This window comes from Natrix helvetica (assembly GCF_964273705.1).
Source record: "Natrix helvetica genome assembly, chromosome: 1".
NCBI lineage: Eukaryota > Metazoa > Chordata > Lepidosauria > Squamata > Natricidae > Natrix > Natrix helvetica.
In genome coordinates, this window is record NC_138548.1 from 137,589,137 (window position 1) to 137,609,848 (window position 20,712).

General features: G+C 39.0%; 1 protein-coding gene across 1 annotated transcript in view; it reads right to left on the bottom strand.

Annotated features, from left to right (window-relative positions):
• Positions 1 to 2,497: 2,497 nt before the first annotated feature.
• The window catches only part of CFAP221 (cilia and flagella associated protein 221), a 37,616-nt gene continuing 19,401 nt past the window's right edge, over positions 2,498 to 20,712 (bottom strand). Inside the window, exons 13-25 of the mRNA XM_081934051.1 lie at positions 18,625 to 18,714; positions 17,383 to 17,478; positions 15,518 to 15,617; positions 14,907 to 15,043; positions 12,163 to 12,243; positions 10,591 to 10,698; positions 10,357 to 10,497; positions 9,276 to 9,428; positions 9,096 to 9,196; positions 7,511 to 7,603; positions 7,246 to 7,350; positions 6,256 to 6,321; positions 2,498 to 4,107 (exon numbers count right to left, since the gene is read on the bottom strand). Coding sequence (XP_081790177.1) covers positions 3,984 to 4,107; positions 6,256 to 6,321; positions 7,246 to 7,350; positions 7,511 to 7,603; positions 9,096 to 9,196; positions 9,276 to 9,428; positions 10,357 to 10,497; positions 10,591 to 10,698; positions 12,163 to 12,243; positions 14,907 to 15,043; positions 15,518 to 15,617; positions 17,383 to 17,478; positions 18,625 to 18,714 — 1,395 coding nt within the window. The 3' untranslated portion in view covers positions 2,498 to 3,983. The remainder of the gene's footprint in view (positions 4,108 to 6,255; positions 6,322 to 7,245; positions 7,351 to 7,510; positions 7,604 to 9,095; positions 9,197 to 9,275; positions 9,429 to 10,356; positions 10,498 to 10,590; positions 10,699 to 12,162; positions 12,244 to 14,906; positions 15,044 to 15,517; positions 15,618 to 17,382; positions 17,479 to 18,624; positions 18,715 to 20,712) is intronic.

Consider the following 20,712-nt stretch of genomic DNA (forward strand, 5'->3'; position numbering starts at 1 on the left):
TTGTGATTCCAATGGAAATCATAAGACATTCCTCACTTTTATAAGGTGAAGGAGGACGGACTTCAGAGAAGCTAATTTTTGTTTATAGTGGCACCTGGATTGGAAGGGCTGCCTGTTAAAAATCAAATTAAACCACCTTTGCTCACTGCAAGCTGTTGATAACAGAGCTCTTCTGGAGAGTATTTAGAAAGTAACACGATGCTGCCTGTGCTGTTAGAATGTTAGTGTTGCTACATTGTTTATTCTAATGTTTTTAATTAAATACATTTTGGCTGTGAACATTTTAATTTTAGGCATACCATCTGTTATTGTTAACCAGCAGGAATCCTTGCAGATTATAAACACTTTATAAAAAATAAATGTGCGTGATTATGTTTTAAAATCACCCATTGCTGGCCTTGGCAACAGTGAATTCCATAATGCAATTATCCACTTGTGAACAAATATTTCTTTCTGCCTGTTCCTGATTTATTGCCAATTTAGTTGCCAGTTTATTGGCTTACATAAGAATTTACTGTTAGAATTATGATTGCACCAACTATTATTTATACAAGTTAAGATTTCTTAACCTTATTCACATCTTAATTCAGTTTTTAAATATCAATGGGTTTGGTTAAAAAATGAAGGGTCCTTTATTTTTAAACAACTTCTTAGAACAATAAAAGATGGTGGTATGAGAAAACTCAAACCAAAGCAGATTCAAAATATTTGCTTAAATGAAGTCTGCAAATACCAACTTAGACAACATTTTAAAAACATTGATAAATGCAGGTACAAAATAGTAAAACCATTGCTCGATAAGCATCCTTGACAGAAGGGATTTTAAAAATGAGATATCTCCCCTCCACTGGGGAAAACAAATCTCAATTTATGGTTACTATTCTTTTTATTTCTTAAAAGATCTTAATATCCAGCAGATTTGTGCAAGAGCAATTGTTCGAGATTGCATATTAATCCTCAGCCATACAGGAAGTCAAAAGTACAAATACCTTGAATTGTGCTTTGGAGAGAACTACCAACTTTAGTACGTAGTTAAGGCTGGTGTCTTAAAAATGGCAACACAGTCCTTCATTTTCACAGTCCTTTATTTGCCTTTTGTGCATCAGCTGAAGATTTGTAATCGTTTTTCAAAGCAATCACATTAGAGTCATACGTAGTTATAAATCACAAGTTTGTTGGGAGTATACTCCTAGTGTTGGGCAGGCAATATATCTCTCTCATGACAAATGGTAGCTGTTGCTTTAAATGAATGGATGTACCTAACAGATGTAATTAGCTTTGCTATCAGGGGAAGTCAGGAGAGCTCATTCTCTCTCTGATTCTCTCTCTCTCTGCTTGTCCTATGATTGATGACTTGATGACTGGAACGTGAACTGCGACTGTAAGCAATTGTTTGTTCTTTGAATTGTGTTTGGACTAATATCTACCATCTACTATCACTGCTTGTGAAGTGACTTTAGTAGTAAAGCTACTTAATTTTACTAGCAGTGTCTGTGACTCTATTCGTGTGTTTCTACTAGCAACTTTTTTCTGTCCGGCTGCACATTCCGCTGTGCTACTTTCTGTCTCCCAACGGAGATACCCCCTAACACTGAAAAGTTATTGGCCTTAAAGTCCACCAGCCAACCTTTTGGTTATTAATTGGATGATTTGTTCAGTTAACATTTAAATCATTTATACTCCCACTTCACAAATTAAAGAATCCGGGCCTGCTAGCTTACAGATCACTAACAGTAGGCACCCTAGAAAGGAGTAATGGGGAAAAAGGGGAGGGCAGGGGGAGAATGGCAACAAGAATGGTCCCTGAAAATGGAATGGCTTTGGTTACTTAGATTGACTCTTATAAAGGTATTTTCAAACTGGAAGTCTACTTGGATAACAAGAGAGCTCTTAACTTGCTTTCTTGACTCTTTCTAGAACTGCACCATGACACTACTTTGTATCTGATTCTAGAATAGGGAGGTCTTTTACAACATAGTGAAAAGAAAGGTGCATTTGTATTTCTGGTTGGGGGAACATCCCATAGCATGTTTGCCACTATTGAGATGGGCTGCTCTCTAGACCATGCCATCTGTACATCCGGAGGACAGGATTCTTCCTCTCCTGAAAACTCCATGTCTTCCAAAGCAACCCAAAGCATGGCCATGGTCACTGTGAAAACAAACAAACAAAACAAAAACGCTGGCCTAGATGCACCTTGGCCTCATCCAACAAGGCTATTTTGATGTGCTAGATTCAACGGCTAGAAAAAACAAATTCCCCCCTTGACTTATACCACTTAGAGCGTTCAAAATTACGTTACTGAAAAAAGTCTTCAGTGCAATCTTCAGTGTCCCTAAGAGAAGGTCCACGATATCCATTAGAAGATGACAACTTCGGAACATAGCTAACACCTGTCAATAGAAAACTGCAAATATAGTACCACCAGCAGATTTAGAAGAATACTTTTATTCATTAGAATTTAAAAAGGCATAATCTATTTGTTATTCAGGTCAGTTTAATTTTCCCCTCCCTATAATCCTGCAGTTTAAGATAAACCACATACTACTACATCTGCTAACTGTAGTTAGCCATACAATTCACCCTAATTATGATGTAATTCTAACATTAGAAAATAGTGTTTTTCTACGAACCTCAAGCATCAAACTCATCAGCATTTTCCAATTCTTAAGACATTAATAAACACCATAAATCCATCCCCTGCAACAAAATTTCACATGAATGAAAGCCATGAATCAATATATTAATATGAATATTAATAAATACATGAAGATTTGCCAGGTGAAATAGATATGGGGCAACAAGTAAGAAAACCTGCCTAACAAATAAACCCCATTACAAAAATAAGGAGAAAAAGAAGCATATTTATTTATTGTAAATTAACAGGAACAAGCTTATTTGCTCACATTTTGTTTGCATGATATTTCTCTTCGCTTTGCTGGAAAAACAAATAAGACTTCCTCTCTGTTTTGACTGCGGCTAAGACAACGTTTATGTATCATTTGAAACTGGTTCTGAATGGATTCATTTGTGAGCAGGGCCATGTGTTTACTTACTCCTGATCACTTTTTCTACTTAATGTGCTTTTTCCAGGGGTTGGCAAATTAGTGCAGCTCTTTTAAAACTGTAACCCCCTGCCCCTAGTCCCTTGCCCATCGCTGTGCTGGATCCAGCTAACAAGAACTGAAGTTCAAACCATCTGATCCCCCCTACTCCTGACCTAATCTATTTGACTTGTAGTCTAAAGATCATTGTGTTAGACTCAGGAATACAAGAGAATCAAATACTTCAGTGTGGTCCAGCTTATAATATCTTCATATTACAGTCACTCACCACAAATACAGAATGTAGTACTTTCTCTACATTTTATTGAAAAGCGGTAAGTGTTCATTCACAGGACACTGACAACACTATACATGCACAGATATAAAAATTGTTTAGGTGGGTTTATGTATACACTGGCCAGTCTAGGAATATTAACGGGATGGATAAATATATACATATTAACAGCAATAATTAAAGAGGCCACATGGGAGATGAGAGTAAGAAAAAAAGGAACACAGAAGATCAAAATGGCAATTACCCAAGGAGGATTATCAAACACTTAACAACTTATTTGACACTCTTTCCTGTGCTAACATACAAAGTTGATCTCAGTAGCTAGGAAATATATGCTTCATTTTGTGTAGCAGAAGCTCCTGCACAAATACAATTTAATTTGCAAAGTTATATTGCATGGAAGTATAACAGTAGGGGCACTAAGGATCAGCAAAATGTGACAATTTAGAAGTGGGAAAAACACTGGAACGTTCCATTTCTCCTCAGTCTGACATAATATAGAGGGGAAACAGAATGTTGTGGAGCTCTCTGGAACGTTCTGTTCCTGAATCACTAGAATGTTGGGTGTCCCTACTGGGTGACTCACATTTAAGAAAAATGTGAACGGCACTTAAAAACATTCAACCCTGTCCCAAGGAGACAATCTACTTTAAGATCATAGTCTTGTCAATTGTCTTCTCTTTCAGTTTCTCCGCAGTTTCTGAAATCCTTCGGCCATATATATTTTTCTGACTCACAATATATGAATCCACAATGTCCCTCACATCACTAGAAATAAGAATACAGAAAAAGTCCGAACATGTGAATTAGGTTGTTTTCAGACTAGCAAAAGGAAATACTGTTTTAAATAAACAAGGCTAGGCAAATGATGATTTGGAAAATAAAAGATTGGCTGTCAAAGTTATACATTTGGATTATACCTTGAAGTCTCAAAATATAACCTTACATTATCATCCATAGTCTGCTCTTGCTTAAAACTGTTCTTGGAATTCAAATAGAGTCAGGCTAACAAAACATATTCTATTTTTACTATAGATTCTGTGTTGATTAGATTGTCCTAGTTTTGCTCTCCAAGCTGGATATTGTGGCCAACTTATAAATATATAGATAAAAAAACAGTCCTGTAAAAAATGGTTCTACAGACCTTCAAAGGGGGGGGGGGATGGGTTACCTATTTGGTACAATTTGTTTCCTCATTACAGGAAAAGACGGAGTGAGTTCTCAATAGCAGCTCCCCTGGTGTGCTTTATCATGAGTTTAGCATCTTGACCAAATTAACTACTCCTTAAGGAGCACGTTTTATCAGAAGGCTAAACCAGTTTTCTCTTTCTGCCTCAGGGAGCAGAATCAATTAAGTGGTTTCCATGTGTTTTAAGCCAGGGGTGTCAAACTTGCGGTGTCACGTGACTTTCCCCCCTTCATTAAACTGGGGGTGGGCATGGCCAGCGTGTGACGCATTTGGCCCACGGGCTGTGAGATTGATGCCCTTGTTCTAAGTGTTATGGAAATGAGGGAAGGAACAAAAATATTCTATGATGGCATTTTTTTTTAAATGCAAGATTGTAACATGCTAAAAATAAACCAATTTCTTTGAAATATACTCTAGTTTCTTTTTAGTCCATAATTCCACCAGCGTCATTATTGAGCTTTTATAAAGCCTAATAAAATGAGAACCCTGCCAATCTCAATAAAACCAGTTAAAGAAGCCCAAACTTGAATAAACCTGTAAAGAATGAGAAATCACCAAACATTATTAGGCCTTTTCAGAAATACCGTGTTTCCCCGAAAATATGACCTGTTCTGAAACTAAAGCCTTGCCACATTTTTCACGTGGGAAAAAATATAAGCCCACCCCCGAAAATAACCCCCCTGGACAACATCCCTCCTCCGGCCAGGCAAAGCACTGCTCACCGACATAGTGGTATCCTGAAGGCGCCAAGCCGCAGGAGCCGGGGGGGGGGGGGGGAGAAAGGTGCTCACATTGCTTGGTGCCTTTGGGATACCGCTAGGTTGGGAAGTGGCGTTCTGCCTGGCCGGAGGGGGGAGTTGCCAGGTGGCTGCTCCCTTGCAAACTGGCTCCCGAAGAGCTGGGCACAGCCTCAGGGGCGAAGCAGCCATGAGGTGACCAAGCTCACAAGCAACCGCCCGGCAAACCCCCTCTTCAGCCGGGCAGAGCGCCATTCACTGACCTAGGGTGTATCAATAAGGCGCCAAGCTACGTGGTGCTCTGCCCGCTCCCCAGCTCCCACGGCTTGGCACATTAGGGATATCCGCTAGGTCAGTGCATGGAGCTCTGCCTGGCTGGAGAAGGGGGCGGCTGCTGCAGGGAGAGCTGGGCCCGGACATGTTGAGGCTAGGAGGCATGCCTGCTGGAGATGGAACAGGTGCTCGCGCAACCCCCTTCTCCAGCCGCCATGTGGCTTGGCGCCTTAGTAATACCTAGAACAGTGAATGACACTCTGCCCAGTTGGAGAGGGGGTTTGCCGGGCGGTTGCTCGTGAGCTTGGTCACCTCATGGCTGCTTCGCCCCTGAGGCTGTGCCCAGCTCTTCAGGAGCCAGTTCGCAAGGGAGCAGCCGCCCGGCAACCTCAAAACAATAAGCCCTCCCCTATAATAAGCCCAAGGCCATATTTTGTAGCTAAAAAGAAAATAAGACCCTGTCGTATTTTCGGGGATACATGGTAAGCCCTGTTGCTTTGTCAATATTTGCAATTATTTGCTAAATTTTACTAAAATCCAGCCTTTCTTAGTTTTTTTTCTTGAGGGCATCCAGCCTTGTCCTTTCGTTCTTTTGAATCCACTGCATATGGCCCATAAGTAACCTTTGCACATCTAACAATATACTTCAGTATGATTTCTATTAGCGCTAATACCAAAGCAATCCATTGGCGTTTACAATTCAAATAATCCCATTACCTGGAAACAGGCACAGATTTATATAGAGATGTAAAAGAGCTAACTTTCACTTCGGCATTTCCTTCACTAAAAAAAGAAATAAAAAAGAAATTGTTAAAAAAACACCCCTCCATTATTGGGTAATAATTTTATTATGAGTAATAGAAGGACATAAAGGAATATTCGAACAGTTGACTTTTCTGGAATGTTTTAGAAGGCCTGGTGTTCAGAAATAAATTAATATAATTAATAAGTGCAGGGATGGGGCAAAGAGTGATGGACCAGTCGTCTTTCTCAGTGCTGCCTGTAGAGAACATCCCTGCATAAATAAGCTTGTTGCCAATACATTTTATTAGTGTGAAGGTGATTTAAATGGAGCTCAATGCCATTTAAATTATATATGTGACGGAAAGCTCTCCAGAACTAAAGCAGTGACAACTTATGGCGGCACAATGTAGCAGTTTGGGTACCACAGGGACTATTCTAACCATCGTCTTAGTTGCCTTGAGACTCTAGGCTTAAGAACAGAAAAACTTAATCTAGAATAGAAGATAAATAGTTGGCAGTCAGCATTATAAAACGTATTGCTTTGCCACAAAAATTCAAGCTGGTTTGGGTTGAACACGGGGAAAGTGACGTTTTTTGTTCAAAGAACTATTATTTAGGAACAAAAAAATCCCTTTCCCCAACTCAAGGAAAGGTTCGTTAAATATTTTATTTCCTTGCTATTAATATCAGTGCTACAAAAACCACACTTCTGAGTTTGAACCCGTTCTGTACCTAACCCTATCTGATTGTTATGCTTAAGGGCAAAACCATCCACAAATAGTTATGGACTATTCCTAAGGTTCATGAAGCATTTAAAACTCTCTTTCTCTCATACGAAAGCTAACCATTCGGAATATTCCATCCCTGCATTTTCTGTTCAGAACAACTGCATGTTGCCTGCAGTCCACATTTTAAGGACCACAGCATAGGCTTTGCATGAGAGTTCAGTGGAAACAGACATACCTTTCCTCTTTTGATTTATTCTCTTCTACTAAGATGTCAATCTGTGGAAATTCGGCTTTCATCATCTGTGGTGTAAGCAAGACGGCAGCCTCTCCTTCAATTGCTCTAAAATTTAAGTTGCCAATTTATTTTACTTTTCAAGTAAATGACAGCAATCTTGTGAGCTTTTCATTATGTGCCCACACACAAGCACCTATTTATATTAAATCCCGGTGTTCGATATGCAATAGAATTATTCCGAATGAACAGTGGAGAGAAAACTTACTCGTCCACCACATTTTCCTGGTCTTGTTGTGGTAACTCATGCAGAATTGGAGGAGCAACATCTGGAAGTACGTCGGGATTATAAGGATCAATGCTGCAGAAAGTGGAATCATATTGAGATGTTAACGGACACATGTGATAAGGACAATTGAAATTAACCTTACGACTGGCTCTTCCAGTTGTATTGGGGCTACACATCTTCTAATCCACAGAAGTATTGTACTCTAACACAAGTGGATGGTTTCAGGTTGAATATGGTTGAACTACAGCACTGATGTAATTTTCCTGGCTTTGATACCTACATCCTTTTCTTTCAAATGAAAAAGAAATGAAGCATGCCATCATATTCTAATAAAATACCAAGCAGTTCAAAAGTAAAAATTGTGTTACAACAAACAAGAGCCACATTCATTACAGGATCTTCTCTATTACAGGTAGTCCTTGACTTATTGATCACAACTGAACCCAGTTTCTGTTGCTAAGTGAGATATTTGTTAAATGAGTTTCGTCCCATTTTACAACCTTTCTTGCCACAGCTGTTAAGGGAATCATTGCAATTGATGTTAGTGATGGCACAGGACCTAGTTACTTGCGGGATCGCATCCTCCCACATACATCCCTGCGGCCAATTCGCTCACACAGGGAGGGACTTCTCCTGGTGCCGTCCACTAGGCAATGCCAACGGGCAACACCAAGGAGTAGGGCCTTCTCTGTGATGGGCCCAACCCTCTGGAATGACCTCCCCCCCGACATTAGAACCACTTCTGACCTCCGCTCCTTCCGGCAAAAACTGAAGACTCACCTGTTCCGATTAGCAGGCCTGGCATAATTACAACTGTCCCTCCTGGCAAATGTATTTCATCTGGTTATCTTAGGGGTTTTTTAATTTGTTGTGTCTGTTTTAGGGATTTAAAACTCATATTTATATTAGCTTTGTACAGTTCTTTTAATTGCATTTTAACCTCCTCCAAACTGTACATATCTCACTTCTTATTGTATTTTGTTATATTTTCTGTGGACTGTACACCGCCCCGAGTCCCTTTTGGGAGAGGGGGCGGTTTAGAAGCACCAAATATAAATAAATAAATAAATAAATAAATAAATAGATAAATAAATAAATAAATAGTAACATGGTTATTAAGTGAAACTGGCTTTCACCATTGATTTTGCTGATCAAAAGGTTGCCAAAGGCTTGATCATGTGATCTTGAGACACAGTAATGGTCATGTAAGTATGAACCAGTTGCCAAGCATCTAAATTTTGATTGCACGATCATGCGATCAACATGATCATGCTACAAAAGCCGTGTGAAAATGGCCATAAGTCACTTTTTTCAGTGCTGTTGTAACTGTGAACGGTTCTTAAATCGAGGGCTACCTATATACCCCTAGTCTTCCAGCCTGTAAGCATCCAGAAATATGGGGGAAGGGCTTTCTGTTGCTTCTTACAAAGTCAAACACTTCCAACCTTTTTCTAATACGTTGCTGAAACTCTCTTTACCATTTTAAGCAGTATTCCAAGTGAAAAAGGGCCACTTTGGCTTAGAGAGTGAAGATGCTTTTAATAAAAATGATAATTATTCTTACCAAAATGGCACTGCCAAGCTATTCAGAGGCGGTGTGCCCGATAAGGTTGAATTGGTAACTGATGGGAATTTTCTCCAGTTAGTCACACCACGAATCACTTCCTGAAATGACCATAAACATATTAGGAAAAGCTATCCATTATCCCTATCAGCTGTTAAAAGTTCCAGTGACAAATGTTACCCTGTGATGAAGAAACGTCTTTTGTGTAACTGTAGTGCCGTTTGGGTATTTATTGCAATTTGGAAATTTTGGAAGAGGGCAAATGTGATATTCCATGTTGGTTTCTGTATAGGGCAGGGGTAGCTTGAGATCAAGCAGTCCTGGACAAGGATTCTGAAAAGCAAAGAAGAGATATACTGAAGCAAGAACACCTTTGGGCCAACTGGGGGGGGGGGGAACTTGACAAGTAATTGTGGAACAAAAACAAACAAAAGGTTACATTTATTTTGCAAAGCTTTTACATCAAAAAGCACATCAGCATATAAAATCAAAACAGACAGGATGACATGCTGACTCTGATAGAAAGACTATTAGCCTGCAATTCTGAAAGCTCTGATTAGCAATCCTGATATTTTTGACTGGGTTCATTCACCATGGTTTATAAAATAAAGCTCCTTTTCTACTGTGGGAAAGTAGCCTCTCTGGGTTGTATCTTAGTGGACTATGCAAACCTCACCAACGGTGCTCAAATAAATCATGCTAGAAAACTATTTTATAGTTGGAGGTTGCATTTTTAAAAAGACTTCCATCCAAGGGCCAAATGATACTTGGCTGCTGATGGAGAGACATCCTTGGAGCGAAAAGGGATATAACTTTTTGTCTGGGAGGAATGGTTTGTTTAGGGAACACTCTTTTAAGGTTTATTTAATAAACATCCTTGGTTGCATTCTCACAACATGCTACCTCATAAGATAGGATCCACTAACCAAATGTATGAAATACACTCAAAATACTAAGCCAAAACCAAACAACTATGCTTCAGCACAATTTGCAAAACCAATTAACACACTTCAATGGCATTGGGAAACATTCAGGAATGGGAATAAAATCCAAGATCTTAGCAAACAGTTGTTAATTAATCCTGAATTAGATAGATTATTGTCCAAATATTAATGTGTGTGTGTTTGCGTGTATGCATATGATCAAGATCAAACACAACTATCCTAACATTATACAGCAACAATCTTATCTGTATGCATTCCTCATCCTTTGTTGGTGGGACAAACTGTCCCAGGTTCCTTACTCTGTCTGTTTTACTCACAAAAATTTGAAGGAGATGATGGTTTGGAGGGTGAAGCAAAGCTTCAGGGGCTTTCAGGTTTAAGAGGGAAGTATCCCATTCTGCAGCCTGTGCGGATGAGGGTTCTTCTTCAGAGGCAGGTATTAGTGGAATCAGCTCTTCCTGAAAAAAAGGCAGAAAATTATTGCATGAAAATAGCATGACCAAAACAACAGATCCGAAAAAGAAAAGTAAAACATAGAACAGACTAATTACCTCTGCACCTGACTTCAGAGTTTGAGAATATTTTGGAACCTTGTAACTAGTGGCTGCTTGGTGTACACAGAATGGTTGATATGCCATGCTACTGAAATGCTGGGGTACCTTGAGATAAAACAAAAGAAAAGAAAACATATGAAGAACGGTTGCAGGAACTGGGTATGTTTAGTTTAAGAGAAAGAAAGACTAGGGGAGACATGATAGCAGTGTTCCAATATCTCAGGGGTTGCCACAAAGAAGAGGGAGTCAAACTATTCTCCAAGGCACCTGAGGGTAGAACAAGAAGCAATGGGTAGAAACTAATCAAGGAGAGAAACAACCTAGAACTGAGGAGAAACTTCCTGACAGTTAGAACAATTAATCAGTGGAACAGCTTGCCTCCGGAAGTTGTGAATGCCCCAACACTGGAACTCTTTTAAGAAGAGGTTGGATAGCCATTTGTCTGAAATGGTATAAGGTTTCCTGCCTAGGCAGGGGGTTGGACTAGAAGACCTCCAAGTCCCTTCCAACTCTGCTATTGTATTGTATTGTAAAACAAAAACCAGATATCCCTGAAAATCAAATGATGGAATTTAAAAAGTACCCTACTGTTCATGATTCGCACACCCAGCATATAACGTGCTACAAAATATCTCTTGTACAGGAAAAGGGTTCTGCCATGGATGCCCAGTGCTTTGAATCTGAAGCAGCAAAGTTCCTTCATAGGCACCTGTGGGCAGAATAACTGAGAAGTACTCCCAAATGAGGGCCTGGAGCCCCACGTTGGGCTCCTTCAAGAGGCTGCATCTTTTCCTGGACTCACAGTAGCTGTACAGTCCCAAGAATATTCAGGTAGTCCTCAACTTACAAGAGTACATTTGGTAACTATTCCAAATTACAATGGCACTGGGGAAAAAAGTGACTTAGGACTGTTTTTCACACTTGCGACCCCACACATGCCCATGGTCATGTCATCAAAACTCAAGACTCTTAGCAGCTGGCATGTATTTATGATGGTTGCAGTGTCCTGGGGACCTTCTGGCAAGCAAAGTCAATGGGGAAGCCAGATTCGCTTAATAACCGTGTTACTAACTTAACAATTGCAGTGATTCACTTAACAATGGTAGCAAGAAAGTTTGTAAAATGGGGAAAAACTCACTGAACAAATGTCTCACTTAAGAACAGAAACATTGGGCTCAGTTGTGGCCGTACATTAAGGACTGCCTGTGTGCATTTGAACTAAGGGGTACCGATAGGGTGAGAGAGGATCCTTTGGATGGGTACGAAAGCACTCTTGGGGCCTCCTTACTTATAGGTGGCATGGTTACTGTGGGAGCCCAGGAGGGGCAGTTTCTTTAAGGAGGCCAACAAGTGATGTTCAGAACCTATATTCAGAACCTTCTGCTCCTCTAAAGTCCCCCCCTCCCCCAATTAAAAATGAACTTACTGTCATCTTGGGTTGCAGTAATTGAAATCCTACATGCTTGGGAGATGCCGAATTGGGTACAGCCACTAAATTAACATTAATTACTGCTTGTATACAATACTTTAATTTGACCACAGAACATGACTCGATCAATTGCAGCTAACCTTTAGATCATAAAAGTGGTGGAGCTGTTTTATTTTCACTGAAGTACGCTTAAGAGGAACTATGCCCAAAACTTCGGGTGCCTGGAGGGAGAAAAAAAATAAACCAAGCTGTTATGTGGATATGTGTTTCTGCTCATTTAAAAAAATCATCAGATTGGAACGTATTTTGTTCATAATGTAGCTTACATATCACATTGTTAGTCATGATTTATAAAAATAAATTCTGACACATACGTTTACTTGGTTCACATTTAATACTAGGTTAATGTATGTTTACTTCCGTTGCTTGCTGTGATGAGAAAATCTACCTATCATAGTTTAGCATTATGTCCAAAACCAATGGTTTGTTGAACAAGAATACTGAAAAGAATCCTGACTCCATGATGTCAGGACCTAGCTACTTGCGGGATCGCATCCTCCCACACACATCCCTGCGGCCAATTCGCTCTCACAGGGAGGGGCTTCTCCTGGTGCCGTCCACTAGGCAATGCCAACGGGCGACGCCAAGGAGTAGGGCCTTCTCTGTGATGGGCCCAACCCTCTGGAATGACCTCCCCCCCGACATTAGAATCACCACTGACTTCCGCTCCTTCCGACAAAAATTGAAGACTCACCTGTTCCGATTAGCAGGCCTGGCATAATTATAACTGTTACCTCCTGGCAGACATATTTTTAACTGGTTATTTTAGGGAAATTGCTTTTAAATTTAATTTATGTGATATTTTTAGGGGTTTTTAAAATTATATTTATATATACTTTACGCTGTACAGTTCTTTTTAACTTTCTTTTTAACCTCCTCCATATTTACCTATCTACCTATTTAACAATTTTAATTGTTCAGTTATTTAATTATATTATGATGTATTTCTTGTATGGACTGTACACCGCCCCGAGTCCCTTTTGGGAGAGGGGGCGGTCTAGAAGCGCAGTAAATAAATAAATAAATAAATAAATAAATAAATAAATAAATAAATAAATAATAAATAAATAATAAATAAATAAATAAATAAATAAATAAATAAATAAATAAATAAATAAATAAATAAATAAATAAATAAAATAAATGTGTATAAATGCAGCCAAGATTACTTGCAGGAGGATCAAAAGGAAGATGTGTGATCACATCATGGCAGAGCCAGCAAAGAGCCAAGACGAGGACAAGGACATTTCTGCCCCAAAGGTGCTTTTCAAAAGGCAACTGGACTTCCTTGATTTTTTTTTCCTTGAAAATTTTTAGCTTCTCATCCAATAAGCCAGAGTTCCACAACCTTTTGGGCTTTGCGGACTTGGGGGGGGGGAGTTAGGATGGTTCCATTTGTGGGTGGGCGAGTATGCAGCTCCATTTGTGCAAGTGCTCACCTGCTGCTTGTGAGATGGGGGTCCATATTTGCATTTGCCTGCCACTTCTGTGGCCTGGTTCTGAAGGGCTCAAGGCCTGGTAGTGGCCCGTAGCCCGGGGGTTGGGGACCCCTGCAATAAGCTTCTTCAGTTCTGACAGAAACTTCAGGAAAAAAACAAGAAAGTCAAGTTGTCTTTCGAAAAGCACCTTTGGGGCAACCATGACCTGGATGTTTTAGAATCTCCACAGAGACATTTCTACCATTCTCTACCCAGAATAAGAGTCCAGGTAATACAGTAACAGATGGTATACAGCCTCCATTGAGAGTTATCCTGGCTAGGCAGAACTATCCAGACAATGCTACCACTCCAAGGCTGCAAATCCTTTTTAAGGTCCAAAGAGGGAAATTGTTCAGCCCTTTATATCTCTTTCCACCTTATCCTATCCCATAAATTGTTTATGAGACTGGATGAGTTGCACATGTTAAACTATTGCTATGTTCGTATATAATTTATTCAATAAACTATAAACGGCTACCTTCACAAAATGCACTGTACATAAACTATGGTTTGTAAACTACAGTGGCTGGTTCACAGCAAACAAACAGTAGCAAAAATAAAAATAAAAATAACCCAGTAGATTTTGCCATGGAATATTACACAAACTAAACCAGCAGCTTATTTTGTTCCAAATCACTGCAAAAAGATGTCAGCCCACTAGCCACCTAAAAAAAACAAATCAAAACCAAACCAATCCGAAACCCCTTTAAAAGTTAGTATCAGCAGAATCTTGATTTTCATTTAAAAAATTTTTTTCCAACCTGACGGAGAGAGAAAAACCTTTTGAAAAGTAAGCTATTGAGGGGAGCAAGTGTCAGAGATTCATTTTTCCTTCCTCACTTCCTGTTCTCTTTTTCTTCTTGCATGATAAAAATGTCTATTTTTCACTGCTATTCCTTTGACTCTGTTTCAATATACCCCAACCTTTCTTTTTATATTCTATGTATAGTTTGCTTGGTTATAGGGGTTACAGGGTTTTTAAAAAATATTTTTGATTATTTGCTTGTTAGCCATCCAGAGTATGTATTTAATATGGATGGCCATATAAATTTTCTAAATAAATAAATGTATGTGTACATTTGGTGAATCAGGTTTAACTTGAACAATGACGATGGCCACATTGGCTCATGTAAGGGAAAAAAAATCCAACATCTGTTTTAGGATAATACCTTTAACAGGATTATCTAAAAGGGCAATTGTGAAAAATTAACGAGAACTGAGGTTTAGTGCTCATAATGTTCATAAACTTGTTTTGACAGCTTCATTGATGCTGGTTCATTGGTGGCTTCAGAAAAAATAGGGTTGAAAGAGGGATTGCATTGTTGTATCCTCCTGGTGGTACTTACCAGTTCATCAGCCCATTGTGGTGGATTGTAAGTAGGGAATTCAAATGGCTGTATTCGAGCTGCAATCAAGGCAAAAGGCATTCTCTTCTCCTCTTCGTTTATAGCAGCGGTGCTGGATGTTTTAAAACTGCTGCATTCTGCCACATGGAGATAAACATGGAAAAATGCTAAGATCTGAAGTATAAGAACATTGGATAGGTGACAGAGAAGCATTCTGGTGCTTCATCTACTCATTTACCTCATGACTCCAAGGATGAGGAAGAAGAGGACAAACTGTATCTTTTCATCTTTACCTTGTGCTCTTATCACTTGATTTTTGAGTCAAATGGGACAACCTATTTACCCATCCTCTGTGGCTTCAATAATTGTGAGTTATGGTCTGGCACCAAAGAAGTGGGGAATGCACTGCAATGAAAAGCCATGGCCCACTTGACAATGGAAGCCACTTTCATGGAAATGTTTTTCCAATTATTTACATATAGTAAATTCCATGTTTTCATCACACATTTTACATATTGTGGCAGCACATATTTTCATTGCCACATATGAAATGACCTGCACTTGTAAAGGAAGCAAAAACTGGCAATGGTTGTGTGATTCTGAGGGTTTACCTGATATCAGTCTCTTCTCTTCCTCTTCTTGTTCTTTGTACCGCTTAAATACGTTATGAAGCAAATTTATCACTTTATCTAGCCGAATCTGAATCAGGACCTATAAAAATGATTAAGACCTATTCAGTGGTTTTTCAGTAATTCTGTAAAGTGGTGTCTATCTTTGAGATATGTTCAGCTAGGTGCCATCAGTCAGTACAATAAAAAAGTGACATAAGTACATAAAAAGTACATAAAAAGTGACAGGCTCAGTTTTTTTCTATTAAAAATATAAATGTTTATAGAACATAAATGTTTATAGAACAATCTTGAAAACAGATGAACAAATAATCCGTTGTCATATTTTTTTTAAAAAAACTAAGGCACAATAAATAAACACTGTGATATAATAATGATATGTATTTGAGACAACATGCCAAAACATTGTTTTTAACTTTTTGTAAACAAGTCAAAAACTGCAAAATGTTCCTGAAATGATGTAAAATAACTGAAAGCTGAAAGATGATCACCAATGCATTATTGAAATTGTTTAGAATTTGGTGACTACAATGCCCAGAATCCCCAGTAATCGTGGTATTTTGCTATGTAGACTATGACTGTGCAATCTGCAGGTCTAAAATATCTGGAAAGTACCGTATAATGGGGAATAATAGACTAAACACATTGGGAGTAAATAGACTGCATGCCTAGGCTTATCCTAACTGTAACTGAACACTCACATTTCTAAAAACAAACTTCCAAAATTATAGGAAAAAAAATGATTCAGCACAAAACTTTCCATAATAAATATTCTGATACTGGTTACTAGACAATTACTAGTCATAATTTGTCAAATTAAACATGGTACCCACTCAGTTAAGCTTCATAACTATTATATCGAGATTGAGCCAATTAAAAAGTGCAGGGGGAAGTTTTTATTATCGTCACTTATTTATTTATTTGGGGAAATTAACTCTCATGTTAATTTAGCTAAATAGTTACCTCAAAGGTAGCACTATATTGAAAAGTATATTGCTATATTGCAATAGCAGATTAAAACTAGTTAATAGCATGAATTTATTGAAATACAATTTGATCAGCAGAAGAGTATGACCAGTATGGGGAAAATAAATCTAATGTCTCATTAAAATCAAGAATTGAATTACGATAATTTTTTAGTTTTTTGATAATAGATTATTGTTCTTTGATATGAACATTATTATAATTGCCTAGAGAGTACGTGGAGTACACAAAACAGTATTAATACTGACTAAACTGAGATTATATATTTCAAATTACTTTAATTTAGCAGAGCAATTGCTTATTGAAAATTGAGACACATTTTTTCTAAACTTGGAAGATTTATCAGTCAACAGATATCTAAAAAATTGAGAGCCAAGTGTTGCAAATGTTAAAGGTTATCATAGCTTTATAATATATATTGGAATTCCTTCATTTTAATGCTTAGACTTTTTGATTTTAATCAGATCTTAGAACTTTTTATACTGAAGCAAAATACGAAGGATGACATTTCTATTTATGAAAAAATAAACAGAGAATATTTATACAATCCTATTATATGTACTAAAGGGGGGGGGAGTTTAGTCCTAAACAAATAACAAATATAGATCCACCCTCTCCACTTCCACTAAATGGAAAGTTTTTCTGGGCTGAAAATACACAACTCTATGCATGCACGTAAACACTGCGAATCTACAATAACTCCCAAAAGTACAATTTTAAAAAGCGCTCATCTCTTGCTTAGGCAAATTGATTGGGTACCATCTATCTATAGGATCAGAAAAAGGCTGTGCAAAAGCGAATAAGTATATCTGCAGCTGGTATCTGCACGGGTGTATTTACCTGCAGCCATTTTGTTTCAGTACCTTTCGTGCTGCTTGTTGGAATCGCTGCTGAATTCTGTGCTTGTGATACCAAGGATTATTAAGCAGAAGGTCGAAAGTAGGCTGGAACTGGGGACGCTATTGGCAGACAAGAAAAGAAAGTTGCAGCGGCAAATGTTCAGAGTTTGGGGTTTTAAGCAACCATACCACCAAATGAATGTACTACGTTTAATTTAACACTGGAAGATTACATCTCAGCAATCCTGAACTTTGTATCTGCCTTGACACCCAACGTGGTAAGCAGTAAATGTAGAAAAGAAGGGGAGAGCTCTGAAACTTGAACCAGTTTCTTAAGCAGTACCTATTGATAACTACAGGGAGTTCTAGTCTTACAACCATTCATTTAGTGGCTGTTTGAAGTTACAACAGCACTGGAAAAAGTGACTTATGACCGTTTTTCACATTTACGACTATTGGTAGCATCCCCATGGTCACATGATCAAAATGTTTGGCAACTAGCATGTATTTATGACAGTTGCAGTGTCCAAAGGTCAGGTGATCCCCTTTTGCAACAAGCAAAGTCAAGGGGGAAGCTTAACATTGCTACAAACTTAAAAACAACAGAGATTAACAATCATAGCAATAAAGGTCATAAAATGGGGCAAAACTTACTTTAAGAAGATGTTGGATAGCCATTTGCTTGAAACGGTATAGGGTTTCCTGCCTAGGCAGGGGGTTGGACTAGAAGGTCTTGCTTAGCAATGGAATGTGGGGCTCAATCATGGTCATAAGTCAAGGAGTACTTGTAAATGGGTTTATCTTTGAAATTCTAAACCCTGCGTTCTTCAACCTGCTTCCTCCCGCTGTTTTAAGCTTCAACTCCCCTAAATTTGGCCAGGTTAGGTTGGGATTATGGGGAGTTAAAAATCCAATGCATCTGGATGTAGGTGGCTTGGGAAGTTTATTAAAAGTATGATTAAAGAATAAAAAAAATAAAAAAAATCTAAACTAAATCATAATCAAAGATTTATGATAACAACACTATTATTTTTTTTACCAACTTCACATGAATTAAATCTAGGAGAATCCTGTTAAACCTATCTTCCACCTGATCCCTGTGCAATACTAATCTAATTCTCACTTGTGCAACTCCAAACATCTAGACCTTTCCATCTGTTAGTATTCTGACAAGAGGGCCTGACAATGGAAATAAACATTTACTTGTCTATTTTAATTTTAAATTATAATTCCATCCACTTTTAACACTTTTTAACAAAGCCATACCTCATTAACGTCTCGGACGATACGTTTCAGAGAGATTTTGATATGCTTTCTTTCAAACTCCTTCTCCAGAATGGGGTCTCTTCTTTTAATCTAGTTTGGAGCAAAAAGGAATGAATGAATAAAACACATCAATCAAAAGCTTTGTGTTTAGTAATACGAGCAGAGCTGATTAGCAATATGTTGCATGCCAAATATATGTATCTTATCCGCGTGGTTGCTATTACCATCCACACACAAACCACTGTGAATGTAGAGGAGGAATAGACATACAACCTGCCAGATTTTAGACTACAGTTCCAACATGTCTTTGCTATTATCATATTGATTGGAGCTAGAAGATAACGACATCTAAAACATCTGGACAGTTCAAGTCTCTTAATTCCCATGACAGAATAGGGCTGTTTTCAGACACAAAGCTCCAAATATTGTAGCATCATTGCTTTCCTCCAAAAGTGAAATTTTAATTGTACCATTATAGTTCCCAGGATTCTAATGAGATCTATATGACCCAAAGGTGCTTTTTCAAAAGGCAACTGGACTTTGTTTTTCCTTGAAGGCAAAGACCTTGAAGAACTGAAGCAGCTTTTTGGATGAGAAGCGAAACATCTTCAAGGAAAAAAACAAAATCCAGTTGCCTTTTGAAGAACCTGGATGACGGAGAATTGACCACAGACATTTATATATGACTCTTTTTCTCTTTAAGCAATCTCAAAATGTTTCTTCTCAGAACTATTTGAAAAAGTCACTTTTGACCCATTACATCTGGCGCACCACCCGCCTGGTCCTGTGATCATAATTCATAATAAGACAGTTTCCAACAAGCAAAATCAATTGGGGAAGTCTGATTTGCTTATCAAGCACGTGATTCACTTAACAACCATGGTAAAAAATGGTGCTAACATTGACTCTGGTCATGGGGTGACTTGCTTTACAACTGCATCAACATATGATGGAAATTCCTGTCCCAATTGTGGACTACCTGTATCTAACAGAGATAGACATTGACAATTGAGGGATTTTAATTGGAACAATTTAAAGAGAAAAGTGATTGCAGATGATACATGGATTCCTTAGATCATTTTATACAGCTGAAAGCAATCTTAAGTCGGAGATCTTCAATCAATTCAGGATGAAATCCAGCTATGTTCAATGGGATTCCTTTCAGAACCATAAGATCAGGCCTGCAGGGATAATAATCAAAGCCCTGCAGCAAGCTACACTTGAATATGAAAAGGTAATTTGGAATCTGCATGGAAGCTCAAATAAGGTCTGTTGATGCTTTCTTAAAGGCTGATCATGTGCCATCAAGTTGGTGTTGGCTCTTAGTGAAGCAGCATCTTTTCCTGGTCTTAATGCAGTGGTTCTCAAATAGTGGGGCGCGCCCCCCAGGGGGGGCGCGAGGCTCCGTAAAGGGGGGCGCGAAGGCTCCCTTTCCATCTGGGTGCAATGACGGCGGCGAAGGCGGCAACGGCGAAGGCGGCGGACTGGAGTTTCCCGCCAAGGTTGCCTGTCCGACCAGCCCCCGCTGGCTCCTGGCTGAGGGAGGAGCTGCCGCTCCGCCTTCTCCGAGCAGGATCCACGCCCTGCAACTGGCCGCGAGGGGAAGCGGAAGCAAAAGCTTTTGCTATCAAGTCTTTTGAAAATCTCCAGGAAGCACAAAAAATGGGTGAAAATGGCAGGTTTTGGCCAAAAAACGGGCAATTTTTGCCCATTTGTTGCCAGTAGAATGCTTCTGGGGGTGGGGGAGGTGAAAAATGGGGTGCACAGATGCCCCAGGAGGCACAAAAAATGGGCCCCTTTTCACCCCCCCCCCACCTTCAGAAGATGATAGAGAAAGAGAGACCTAGTGAGAGGGAGGGAGGGAGAAGTGAGACAGAAAGAGATAGACAGAGAGAGAGAGAGAGACACAGAGAGAGAGACAGAGAGAGACAGAAGGAGAAAGAGGGACAGAAAGAGAGAGAGAGGAGAGAGACCGAGAAAGACAGAGAGAGACCGAGAAAGACAGAGAGAGAGAAGAGAGAGACAGAGAGAGTGAGACACAGAGACAGAAAGAGACAGAGAGAGAGGAGACAAAGAGAGAGAGACAGA